The 14,276-nt window shown below is 35.1% G+C and overlaps 1 protein-coding gene across 1 annotated transcript in view; it reads right to left on the reverse strand.

Moving 5' to 3' along the window:
- Positions 1–14,059, reverse strand: part of LOC117106277 (diuretic hormone receptor-like) — a 25,775-nt gene extending 11,716 nt beyond the window's left edge. Inside the window, exons 1-6 of the mRNA XM_033247636.1 lie at positions 13,847–14,059; positions 10,947–11,070; positions 8,919–9,053; positions 4,626–4,735; positions 4,179–4,261; positions 2,842–2,950 (exon numbers count right to left, since the gene is read on the reverse strand). Coding sequence (XP_033103527.1) covers positions 2,842–2,950; positions 4,179–4,261; positions 4,626–4,735; positions 8,919–9,053; positions 10,947–11,070; positions 13,847–13,999 — 714 coding nt within the window. The 5' untranslated portion in view covers positions 14,000–14,059. The remainder of the gene's footprint in view (positions 1–2,841; positions 2,951–4,178; positions 4,262–4,625; positions 4,736–8,918; positions 9,054–10,946; positions 11,071–13,846) is intronic.
- Positions 14,060–14,276: the final 217 nt, after the last annotated feature.

The raw sequence follows: 14,276 nt of genomic DNA on the forward strand, positions 1-14,276 counted from the left end.
TCACTTTACGATGTCATAATAAAGTGTTCAAATAAAACCATGTGTCTAGTGTATTAATTCATCACTTTATATCTTTTATTTAACTAAAGAACATGAAAATATTGTAAGATTACCTATATGACAAAGGTATAACTTGGGAATTCTCCTTCATGCCTATTCTAAACAACAGAGCTGTGGTGTTGTTGACAATCTAAAACCATGTGCGCTGCACTGGGCGAGCCAACCAATTAGCGTTCGTGTACGTGAAACAGCAACCATGTTCTATGCAATTAGCATTCATGTACGAATCTATGCCTACTCAGCTTCGTGTAGAAAATTCGACCAGACAAGTTTTTCCATGGTTTGCCACAAGAAGCTAAGGAGGAAAGCAATTATTTTGAGCACCATCGGTAGTTGTTCATCTCACTCAATTTCATGTGGTTTTAGATTATAACAACCCGGTATTAGACTCAATCAACGTTACTGTTTAATGAAAAAACTTTGCATTATGGTTTGTTTATTGTTATAGTTTATTGTTATAGCCTTTTTACTTATGGTTGCTCTGGTTTTGATGACGTCATCGTCCATACAAGGCGTACGTAAAACCGAGGGTTCGTATAACTGGGGTACGTAAAAACGAGGTTCTACTGTATATTCGTTCTTCCCTGTTCATATAATGGATCTTTCCGGAGCTGTCTCTTATACACATCTAGATGTGTATAAGAGACAGAATTAATACAGTCTTACCAATTTAAAGCGTAATTAATTAGTTTTTATGAAAAGTTGATTATAAAAACTAACCTAGAAGCAAAATTGATATTTAATGTAAAGAATATCAGAGAAGATGAAATTGCTAATTAAAGACCTCCCCAGGCACTGTTTTATCCTCAAAAAATATTGGCAACTATGAATGATTGTAACTACTTTCTTCAGGATTATAATCTTCATGTGAAAAAAAAAAACACCAAACCAGCCTAACTTGTTTGGCAATCTATTAACAGAGCGATAAAACACAAGGTGATATATCAACAATGCATGAATAAACTGAATATCTCAATTTCTTTTAGAAGTTTTTGCAATACCTAGACCAATGCTATTATTGACATCTCTAGTATTCATTCATCCATTCATTCTCATTGTATATTTTATTTAAAAAAAAAGTGATAGAGATAAAAGTATTTAAAATTGCTGCTTAAATTGTTTTGTAGTTAAAACTAAATTGCACTATAATACAAGCAAATATGTAAATTAAGCTCTGTCCAATCCATTAAATTTTATGTGACAAATGTGTGTGATGTGGCCATATATGGGCATAAGGTCATATTACAGCCAAATACTGGCATATCACATATGTTTGTCATATAAAGTTGAGTGTAGACAGAACTTCAGAAAAGCATAATAATAATAATAATAATAATAATGGTGGACTTATAAGGCACATATTGTCATGACCTTTATGCACATCACAATGAAAAAATAAGTTTAAAGATATAAATATCAAAATAATATGTGGCTAAATATATTCCTACTCCTTAAACTAAGTTATGGTGTGGCATTCATGCGGCCACCTTTAGTACAGCTAATGCACGTGCGGAAATTTAGAATGCTTTAAATTGAATGGGGGTGTAGCAATTGAGTTTTTTTATACACTTCATACATACACAGTAGAACCTCGATTTTACGTACGGTACGGGACCGGAGGGCGTACGTAAATCGGGAGATTCGTAAAATAGAGGTTGGGTTAAATTTGTGGTAACCCTTGACCTAATACGTACGTAACGCTCAATAAACGTATGAATGAATGATGTTACCTACTGTAGGCTAGACCTAGCCTCTAGGCCTACAAATAAAACCATGTGTTTAGTGCTTTTATTCATCACTTTACGATGTCATAATAAAGTGTTCAAATAAAACCATGTGTCTAGTGTATTAATTCATCACTTTATATCTTTTATTTAACTAAAGAACATGAAAATATTGTAAGATTACCTATATGACAAAGGTATAACTTGGGAATTCTCCTTCATGCCTATTCTAAACAACAGAGCTGTGGTGTTGTTGACAATCTAAAACCATGTGCGCTGCACTGGGCGAGCCAACCAATTAGCGTTCGTGTACGTGAAACAGCAACCATGTTCTATGCAATTAGCATTCATGTACGAATCTATGCCTACTCAGCTTCGTGTAGAAAATTCGACCAGACAAGTTTTTCCATGGTTTGCCACAAGAAGCTAAGGAGGAAAGCAATTATTTTGAGCACCATCGGTAGTTGTTCATCTCACTCAATTTCACGTGGTTTTAGATTATAACAACCCGGTATTAGACTCAATCAACGTTACTGTTTAATGAAAAAACGTTGCATTATGGTTTGTTTATTGTTATAGTTTATTGTTATAGCCTTTTTACTTATGGTTGCTCTGGTTTTGATGACGTCATCGTCCATTCAAGGCGTACGTAAAACCGAGGGTTCGTATAACTGGGGTACGTAAAAACGAGGTTCTACTGTATATTCGTTCTTCCCTGTTCATATAATGGATCTTTCCGGAGTGTCAATCAAACTTAACAAATGACCAATCAAAACAGTGACAGAAATATACCGGTTCGCCTGGTAGCTCAGACACAAAGAAACCCTTAGGGGAGAAGAAAGTTAATGTAATAACTGGTCCATGCTTCGAGCACTTTAAAACTCCGGTGTCGAGCGCTATATAAATCCAACTATTCTTATTATTATTATTATTACACTTATGCTTATTGACCGTAGCAATAATAGCGGAATGATCCATTGTGTGGTGTTTTATCAGCAATGCTAGATAACCTAGTCTGGAAAAATGGTTAATATATAGTAAATGAAGTTATACATACCTGGTCAACAAAAAAGTAGAGGATGAGAGAGAAGAGAGTAAGTGTGTACAGACAAATAAACGAGGCAAGGAGGTTTGCGTGTATTTTATTCCTCTTTACTCGTAAAGCTCTAAAAAAAAAGATTGAAGATACATTTTAGTGTTAATGTCTGTAAAAATGGTTTTATTTCATGATTATCTAGTTTGTACAATGATTTTGTTACCAAATGTCCTGAAGTTGATATCTTTTCTAATTCTTTAAAATATGTTTAAATGTCACCTTAATAATTATATTTCTCATTAGTGCTATGTGTTTTAAGTGTAATTTGTAATGTTTTTTTAAAGTGTTATTTAAACGTTATTTTAATTGTAATTATAAATACTTTTTAGTAATTTACATATCTATTGTAAATATAGCAATATTAATTATAATTATAGAAATAATAATAATAATTATTATTACTATTATTATTATAATCATCTTTTTATATCTTGTAATTTTATTGTATTGATTATATTTTGGATGTTTATAGCAATTTATGCCTGTAAGTGGGAACGAAGAGTTCCTGTTGGATGATTGTTATAAAATAAAAAAAAATAAATAAATAAATAAAATTAAATAGAACCTAACATTATCCCAACCAAAGAGTCAATATTATTATCATCGCCACTGCTTTCATTGTCATTAATTACTTATTACTAATATTATTATTAATTTTGTTTTTTTATTTAACTATTATTAGTTGAGACTTTCTTTATACCCTGTTTAATAGTGAACCCACCAATAGTGATAATTTCGAATAAAAATATAATTTTATTTTTGGCCAATTAGCGCACCCGCTGCCACGAAAAAATGGAAAATTTAAAAAGAATAGAAGTTTTTCTTTATTATGCCCGCCGCTGCCTTGAAATCTCAACAAATAAGATGTGTATATTACTTCCTAATTATATAAATTTAAAGCATTTAATTATCCATTACTACCCTGTTTACATTCACCAATAAAGCTTTCAATAGTGACTAGTGTTGAATCTGATCCCCAAGTAGCAGTGGGTACTGCCAGTTCTATTTCAATGTGAGATTGCGTCAGGAATTTCATAGGAGTACTGAGTATTTGGTACGAACACATCAGGTAGGGCAAAGTATCACTCCTATGATATTTTCCAGATGCAAACTCACATCAAAATAACATATTCAATAATTAATGAAGATTACCAATTCAGAGTCAATCAAATCTCTGACCTCCAACCTATACATTGATTACATTTGTTTATATTAAGTTGGAATTAATTTTTTCATTCAGTATAATAAATACTGTTAAGAAAGTAAATTCGACAGAAACTGAGAATAAATCAGCTAACCTTATCCCAACGATCATGAAGAAAGCCACCACGAGAGCAATAAGGGATACTGAGTATCCAACTAGCATTATATATTGTAAAGCCTATTCAAAGAAATAAAATGATTAAAATGTGTTAATGTTATATCCCTAAATTTTCAATGTTAAAGAAGAGGAATCTTATAAAAAAAAAAAGTAAAAGAAGTTGGACAGCACAAGTCCTTCATCGATGGCAAAAAACAGAGATCAATATTATACGCCCTTTTCTTAAGGATTTAACAAAACAGGATTTTTTTTGAAAGATACTTTATCTATAATTAAATCATATAGAGATAAAATTAAATATATAGAGATAAACTCTCTGTCTTGCGGTAATGCTGTAATTATATATATGCATTTTTCTTTAATGTTGATTATAACCATCTCCTTTTTAACATAAACAAATATAAATACTTGGTAGATTGCTTACATCGCAATGATGACATCGGCAAACCGTATTAGACGTCAAAATGTGTTCGCAATCGCTGTAGGTTATCTCAGTCCAGTTACCATATGCACCACAAAAGTTGTCTGCCGTTCCTATGAAAAAAAATTAATCTCAATAAAGCATTAGAGTTCTATACTAAATTAAAGCAGGAAATACTGGGGCGGATGCAGGATTTGGTGGTAGGGGGTGTGTGAGAAATTAATCCACACGACATCAGCCCCACTGTGGTTGGGGCTGAGGTGCGAAAATCTTAAGAATATGGACCTCAAGGGGGCCGGAAACTGCACTCTCATACTTTTAAAATCTTATTGGTACTATATTTGTCAATGATAAAAATAATATATCAACAATACAATATAACAATTACTTTTTAAAATACAATTTAGGGGGTGCAACTGCACCATTGCACTCTCAGCGATAACCCGCTTGGTTTTAACTCATTAAATATCTTTATAATTAACAATATTTCCCTGATTGGATGTTTTTTGGACTTTTAGTATGTTATTTATGTGTATATTTCAGAAACAGATTCCGTATTAATACTTCTGTTACAATTACTTCTGTGTTCATTATAATTTTGTCTAAAGATCGATTGGTTCGACTATAAAACTAAGGCAGCGTAAAACTAAAAATTACTCTGATTTTGGATTGAATTTTTCGAATATAGTTTAACCCTTGTTAACCCTAAAATGACTTAGTTTAATAATCCTCAATCACTCCTTCAGAATTATCGAGTTTTATCCAATTTATGGAAATTCAAGTTGAAATGTACCATACTTTTAAAGCTGGTGTAAATGTTTCATTAAATTCGAAATTCTTTTTTGAAGAAAATATTTGTATTTCTTGAAAGATAAATGTATTAGCTTCAAGGTGGAAATGATTGCGCAGCCATAGTGATTGACTGTAAGTTGTGCGCATTGAGAAAAGAAGGTGCTCTCCATTTCGCCATGTTCAATTTTTTGGTAAACTAAGCCTGCTGAGCATTTGGTGGACACATCGGACTTCAAAGGCATCTTGCAAGGGTCTTCCATGTGCTGCGACAGCTTTGTTCCTGCCTCATTTGCATAGCGCTGCGTGCGCATAGCTTTTTCGAGCCTTCTCAATAATACCTCCATGGTACAACATGCAAGGAGTGGAAACAGGACAACAATATCAGGGGCGGATCCAGGATAGGAAAGAGGGTGGTTCAAAATGTCTCAAAAAACCCTCAAAATGAAAGGGGGTCCTGGGGACCTCTCCCGGGAAAATTTGGATTCCTAGATGGCTGGAAATGGTATGTAAATTTCAAATCATACAGTGTTGGAAGTGGAAAAAGAATTTAAAAAAAAATACTGAGAAATTGAGAAGATATCAAATATGCGTATAAAACTGTAATTGGCAGGTAAAATGTAAAGTTTCCAGGCCCGTATATCCAGTAGTTGGGGTGTTACGAAGAGTGTGTATAACGCACCGAACCAAATTTGATAAGGTCCACATATCCAAGACAGTGGACAATATACTGAATATAAATTTGTGATTTTCTGTGATTTAAAAATAAAATCTTAATTTTTTACATTTTAACCAGTAGGCCTAATCTACTCAGTCTGTCGTAATTCGGAAAAATGCAATTTACTTAATTTTGAAATTTTGGCTTAGGGGCACCCTGTGGATGTAATCTATCATGGAACGTGATCATTGCTCTAAACAATTTTTCGAAATATGAAATTATTATGAGAGTTACACATTATTATATCCGACCATCCAACCACTAAGCATTGAAATGTTGGCAATCAACCAATGCATATTTAATTACTTTCCCAGCTGGTGACGGTACAGTATAATAAAAATGCATTAATATTTTTTCTGAAGTTAACTTAAAAGTTGTAGTCATAAGATTAATTTTAGAACCGCATTTTTAACAAGATTATTAGGTTAATCTTTCCACGTCAGCGCGTGCACTGAAAACATATTTTTTTTTTTTTTTTTTTTTAAATACAACAAAATTCCCACGTCGGTGCATGCATAAAACATATAATTTCCTCAAATTTGGATATAGAGCGGACTTCCTTATGATTTAGGCCTAAGGAAATATAAATGTGGGTCTGAACTTTGTAGGTGACAAAGTGTTCTTCTTCCTCTGTTCATATTAGAGTATAATATCATTAAATCCCATTAAACAAACAACATGAAACATATCAAACTTTTAGGTTAGAATTTCCACTTCTGAGCATGCATATAACATAATTTTTTAGATATATAATATTTTCATGACAGTCGAGAATGTACTGATTATATAACTTATAGATAATTACAGTTGTCCGATTGTGTGCATTGAAAATTTGATGAATTCGCGATACGGGCCTCAGTTGACACTCATATCAAAGGGCCTGTTAATTAACCTTGCACAGGAGCATGTCGTCACCTGCTACGATGCCTTCTCCTCCTTATCATCATCACATCATCATCTTCATCATCTTCATCATCGCAATTATTAATTGTCCATGCTAAAATGGGGGAAATCTATTAATTCAGTGTGTATTCATTCATCAATAGAAGTCTCATAATGCACGTAAGTGCACTTCTCTGCATCTAGAAAAAACAGAACTTTGCAAAGCTAGGAGAACCCCAAGACTACTGCAAACCACCCACCCCCCCTCCCCCTAACGTCTAAAATAATCTTCCAGCGACGGAACAAGCAAACATTACGTTTTCTTCCCATGACCCCGCCCACTCAGGGAACCCATTATGTGCGATAGTCAGGGTAAAGCTCGGTTTCCATATAATCGCTCACCCTACCGGCAATAGTCGCTGACAGTTGTCGAGAAGGTTGAACTTGGTTTAACTTTTCCGAATGCGTTGCAAACGCAGACGAATGAGGGTGCATTGCTAGCTGCCCTGCGCAATCGTAAAGGCACCCCGATTCGTCTGTGAACCACAACTGACACGACTGTTGGAGATAGGGTGAACGATTCTTGGAAACCGAACTAAAACTCTGGATCAACGCCTGGGAGGTCCCTATTCTCAAAATTGTCTATTTCCTCAGCCCCAACCATGGTGGGGGCAGTGAGGTGGACCCTCACGCCAACCGCCAAATCCTGCATCCGCCCCAGGGGTGTCTAAGGAGGAGCATACGACGGAGCATAACTGCTGTCGGGAGGAAGTCAATAATTTTGTCGAGAAACGCTGCTTTGAAAAAGCATTTTTACTGTCTGAGAGAGTGCCACTTCCGAGCGTCTAGAGGGGCCTATTCTTAAAATTTGCTCCAAGGGCCACTGATCCTTAGGGGCCCATTTGGTGCCCATACCCATATTGTCCTCGCTCTATACTGTAGGGTCCTCGCTCTATAGCACCCTGATCCAAAAGGGCTTTGCTGATAAAAAACAGCATAATGTGTCACTGACATCGACTGTAGGACGTATAGCATATTAATCCAGCGGGGTGGGTTTGCTTAGCCGGCCAGGTTTGCTTAGCCGGCCAGGACCCCTGCATTTGTAAACATTTTTTTTTTTAAATGGACATAAAGTATTCAAATTTTAAGTCTGAATGAGTAGCATTTCCGGGCATCTAGAGGTACCAAAATCATAATTTGCTTTGCGACTCCAAGTATAGAATAGACTATAGGTCCTTGATTAGACCTTTGCGATGCCTGTGAGGAGAGAGGGAGAGCATAGCCCCCGTCGAGAGGAAGTCAATAATTTTTTGCAGAGGAACACTGCTTTGAAAAAGCATGTTTTTACCATCTGAGAGTGCCATTTTCGAGCGTCTAGAGGGTCCTATTCTGAAAAACAGAGAGGAAATTGAGTGGGCGGTGGTGTTGGTAGTGGTAAGCATGTTGGCCATCTGCCAATTCAGATTAGCAGAATCATTGCAGGATTTCTTGCTTAGATACGAGAGTGATGAGGTCAGTTAATTTTTGTTGACTGAAAATGGCCATACAGTATTTTAATTTTAGATAATAAATACTGTAGTTCTAAATCCAAAAAGGGTAGCAAATAAAACAAGAACGGGATTCTAAAGATGCATCAAACTGAAAACCATGTTAAACTTAATGGAGACTGATAGACCGACAGATGGGCAGATGGACTGACCGATTGACAATGCTAAGATAGATGCGAATAGTTGATGCAGAAAATTATTAGTTGGTAATGTACAGTACTGTATGATTGAATTTTTTAGGAATCGAGGGGTGCTATATTCAAACGGGGCGCTTAAGACAATTTTCACATTAGGAGGGGCGCTTATTCAAACGAGGCGCTTATTCACGCGAGTACGTTACTACAAATAAATGTATCTTACCACCGCTTAACTCAAACCTGGCATCAACTTCTGGTGGACATGATGTAAAGGCTGTTTGGTTAGCGGGTGTTGGAGGCCAGCACATAAAGCAATCAAAACGGGTTGGACAAAACGGCTCTCCTGTACTTGCAAATTCTGAATTTAAGCATATAAAAAGACAAGTATGTAAAAAGACAAGGTTACATACTGTAGTATGAAGAGAAGTGGATATTTAGATGGTAGAATGTATTTAGAATTCTTGCGAATATTATCACATTTATATTTCATTTAATTTACAATGGCTCCTGAATATCATCCTACCTTCAGGACGGACAGGAAGGTCACCTTCTATAAATATGGTACACATAAAAACATAATGCTGCTAAACTTTGATTAATATCTTCTGCAGGGGCGTACAATGGTTTTGGTCTGGGGGATGTAAAATGGCCTTGAGGTGTAAAAATTGGGAATGCGAAACTAAATCCTTATTCCAATGAAAACTTAAAGCCCCATTCCCGGCAAAATTTCAGTTTTTAAGAAAAATCTGATTTTTCTATGTTATAGATTTATAAATAATAATAATACAAAATTGCTATTTTAACTGAATTTAAACATTCCTAAACATGAAAAAAATGTAAAATAAGACTGAAATTTTTGAGATTTTTTTGTGTTCCACACAAAAAGTAAATGCGCATGAATTTTTTATGTTTGATTTTGCGATAGGTCAGCGAAGAAATATATTAGGCGCCGGAAACATTGGCCTATCAACACTGCTAGGCTAGGCATAACCTTACCTCGATTTAGGTTCTGTTATCACGCATAATAACGGCCAACATGATATTTTCTGTTGCCAGTATTGACACTTGTGAAATATAATATTTCATTGGAATTATTTCAAATTTGTTCTGACTGAGATTTTGACATTTATTCTCATTAGAGAGGGTGCACTTTCCTGATTGTATACATGAAAGCAAGACCATTCCAGAGGATGCTATCTACAACCTCTGAAATTGACTAGTAACGAAGAAGTCATCGATAAAATTGTAATCTCCTATGTGAGGTCTCACTACAAAATGAGTCTCATCGTTAGAAAATCAAAAAATGGTTTATATTATATTTTGTTAGATCACAATATAAGCTTTAATTTGATCTTTGAATGACTTCCCTAAGGATAATAGATCCAGAGATGTGAGCATTTAAAATTCAGGTGTATGAGAACCATGTTTTGAGAAAATCGGCCTCAAATAATAGTACTAGAGTTACAGAATATGTGCAGAGAACAATGTTTTAGTAAGAAAATTCACTTAAAAAGTACAAAATCATAAAATATAAGTATCAAGTTATTCAAAAACATTAAAATCAAAATTTTGTAAAAATGTTGCCTTTGACCTATTTTGGTGAATATCTCAATATGATTTCACCAACGATGCGTCTCATTTCGTGGGGAGACCTCAGTCTCTATTTCTCAAATTTTTTTCTTTTTGCGTAAAAATTCATGCCAATATTTTTCCATGGTTTATAATAATTAGATTAATGCATATTTACAATGTATTGAAGCCCTTTTTGCTGAGTTTCAGAGTACAGGTGGGGGAGGGGGCTATATTGCTATACGATACGCATGCCTAAGGCCTAGGCTCTAATTATTGTTTAAAGTAACTTTTGCACAAGAAGGGAAGTTGAACTTTAACTTTGAAAAGGCAAATATTTTATTTACGAGATAAATGTTTTAATAAAGAAAAAATGGAAATTAGGGGAGGGATATACAGTATCACAGAAACAACATCTTCAAATATCTTGGTTAAATGACCATACAATAATATTATCCAAAAAAGGCTATAGATTAATTACATAGCTATCTGGCACCCCCGCTAACACCACTCATGCCTGGGACATATCTCCTGGAGCAGCCATACTCGTGGTGATGAGCTTGTGGAGTAAATACATACTAGTTCTTTTTGTGCTTTTCCTATATAATTTATTAATAATTGTTACATTACTGAAGGTATGTGACTCTCTAATAAATGTAGCACCAATCTAGACAAAACTTACTATTTTGTTGGTCTATATATTTATCTAAACATTCATTTTCCAGTATCAGGCTTCTCTCATCCACTGAATTGGACATCATACCATCTTCCACAGACATTTTGCATTTCCTCTTTGTAAAAAAATTCTGTAATAAAAAAGGAATATTATCAGTAATATATTCTGTGAATTGATGACATATGACACAGCACACGTTTATCACTTGAAACACAGATGCAGTGAAGGCAAACCCATGCTCTGAAATTTACTACTACGTGCCTTTTCTTTCATGAAAAGACCATCAATTAATGAAAATTGTATCTGTATTGAATACAGATTTACTATAAAAATTAGTATATTTATAGTTTACATTTATATGGTAGCCAAATTATGCAATTTATTTATTAATATTTTGAGCTTTGAATAAAAATATGAAAGAAATTTTAGACTAGTTCATATGAAAAATCAATAAAAATGATGGTTTCCAGTTTTTATTTTGAAATTTGATAGTGCTCAATCATGCAATTCATTATCTTATTAAAATGTGCATACATCCCTAGCTAGTAGCAGCATCCCCTGAAAACTACTGTAAAAAAATACCATAATATTTCAAAATTAATTTTTTTTTTTTATTTCCACAAGGAATTTTATCACACATGAGGGGTGGCACCAGGATTGGATGAACCAGTGGGTCTGCCAAATTCTGGAGATAACCAGCGTGGTCCTGGGTCGGAGCTAAAGCCCTTGTGGGAATCCCAGGACTCAATGTAACCTTGAAAAGAGGGGAGATCTGTGGGTTCTGTGAAGTTTTAGCATGTACAGTTAAACTTGCCTAAGCCAACTTTGCGTAAGTCGAATAATTTTACATTCTAAATTGTTATCTTTTCCATATTTAACAATAAATCAAACATTTCAATGCATTTTGGATTCGATAGGCAAGTTCAAATGTATTATGCAACTCCCTCCCAATTTATTTTTGTCTGGGGTGGCACTTGCCAACAAAAAAAATACTCGCACCCTCCAGTCGCCTCTCACCCCCCCCCCCCACCCCGCCCCAAAAGTTACATGCGGCTCAAGTAATTAAATCATCTTAAAATAAATCAACGTATTTTGCTAGCTAGCACCATTCCCTCTCATCTAATCCTCGAGCCTGCCCACATCACCTTCGGGTACCCCATCAGCACCCTCCCCCATTTCACGACTCCCTATGACTGGTCTGGGAGATGTGGTTGATGATGCGTTTCCTAGCTAGGCCTAGGCCAAATTATAATATTAGTGGACCCCGACTGACAACTTAACTGCTCCTATTTCCCCACCCAGATGGCATACTAGGACTCTACTAAGCTATTTACAGCAATAGTTTAAGACTCAGCTTTCAAAAATGCCTGGTAAAAAATGGGTCTAGGCCTAGTGCACGGAAACGTAGCCTAGCCAAGCATGCTAAGCACAAGCCTAGTGGTAGCCCTAGGCATAGAAAGGAATAGAATAGCCACGGCCAAGTCCTCTCATCAGCTCGGAGATACAAACATTTCAACAGTAAAACAACACTATGTAGGCCTATGTATGGGTGGTAGGCTAGGCCTATAAGCACTGCGATTATACAAACATTGCAGATTAAAGCTGTCTTTAACATTGATTTTTAAAGACACAATTCAGAAATTCATTTGATATATCAACAAGCATTCAATATAACCTTTTCATTGGGTAAGCAAGGCCTAGGCACTACGCCTACTGAAATGTTATTCCTTTTCGATCCTTGCAGCAGCCCAGGTAAAACTTTTGTCGAATGAGAGGCAAGTCGATCGCCCTCTTGTGGTAGCACGAGTAATTTATGCAAACACTTGGAGAATGAATGCAGGGGGCCGGTAGAAAAGACGGCATACCATACGAAGCGTTATTAATCTATTGTGTTTTCAGTTTATCTCACTAGTTAATAATATTGAATAGCTATGTCAACAATATGATCTATAGGCCGATTGGAATCCACAACACAAAAGAATTCAGAATGCTGTGTAAAATTGTAAAGATATAAGGCCTACTGCAGTCTGTAACTAAAATCACAGTAAAGAAAAAAAAAAATACGGAATTGAATTCCTCAATAAAGGAATCAAATAATATAAGGATTAAAATAATATAAGGATTATAATAAGATAATATCAACAGAATCACGTTTTGCAATGATGTACATAATTACTAGGTTAATTACAAGCTAATTAAGCCTTAAACGGTATTAGTTAGATTAACAGAGTATTGACTGTTAAAAAAACCCCTATAAAGTAGACACATTCAAGACACGGTCAAACAGTATGAAGAGAATATGAAAAGAAAACCGTTAAAATACGGTAACCAATCAATGCATTAAAAACAATAATAACTCATATATTTTTCCAGATGTTATTTCACAGATGATGACAAGCTATTTGATTCTCTTAAATAGGCTATCAATACAACCAGTGTTGATTTCGAACTTTGCAATCGACAACAACATTCTTGCTTCCAGATGTAGTTTCACATGATAACGAACCATCCAATGTATCACACGACAGCTTGAGACTCGTGTTGAATGCATGATGGCAAAAATGGGTAAAATTTTTAAAAATGGGTCCAGATTTGGGTCCACCCTGACATTGTCCCACTCTGTTTGAAAATCCTGCTACGGCATTGCATGATGGTGATACCCTAATAAATTCTTAAGTAGTGACCAATTAACTGTATTCTATAACCTATAGGCCTCTATATATATATATATATATATATATATAAATATATATATATATATATATTTTACAACCTATAGGCCTCTATATATATATATAAATATATATATACATATATATATATATAGTATACTGTAGGCCTGTATTTGTTACTATACATAGGCCACAAAATGAATACATTGTCACTTGACAGAACATAGAATTTACTGAAAGAGCTAAACAAACACTCGAAAACAGATGAAGGACGGTTAGCATGACCACATGACACAAACGCTTGCTCGCACTGGATATCCGCACAGGTTTCATACCACGCTCAACCATTTTTGTTTTACTGCAATGGTACTGTTCCGCGTCAACCATTCCTTTAATTTACTCTTGCAAGCCACGCCCAATCGCCATTGAATTATACTATAATATCCACTGCGCTGCGCTCAACATTTTTCACAAATTTACTCCTATGAGAAAACATAACCTTCCTAACTAGGGCAGTCAGCATTGAGTGCATACCTCCGCCCTTTTCCTGACAGTACCAACAATACGCAGGCCGTGTATAATGGGTGAAACTGGAACATACCCGTAATAAAAGGGAAAAAAATAGAATATCCCATCGTTTTTAGGCACATTATTTTCATGAGTG

Source organism: Anneissia japonica, unplaced genomic scaffold, assembly GCF_011630105.1.
Source record: "Anneissia japonica isolate Jap-2015-1 unplaced genomic scaffold, ASM1163010v1 scaffold1356_len1145284_cov175, whole genome shotgun sequence".
NCBI classification, from domain to species: domain Eukaryota; kingdom Metazoa; phylum Echinodermata; class Crinoidea; order Comatulida; family Comatulidae; genus Anneissia; species Anneissia japonica.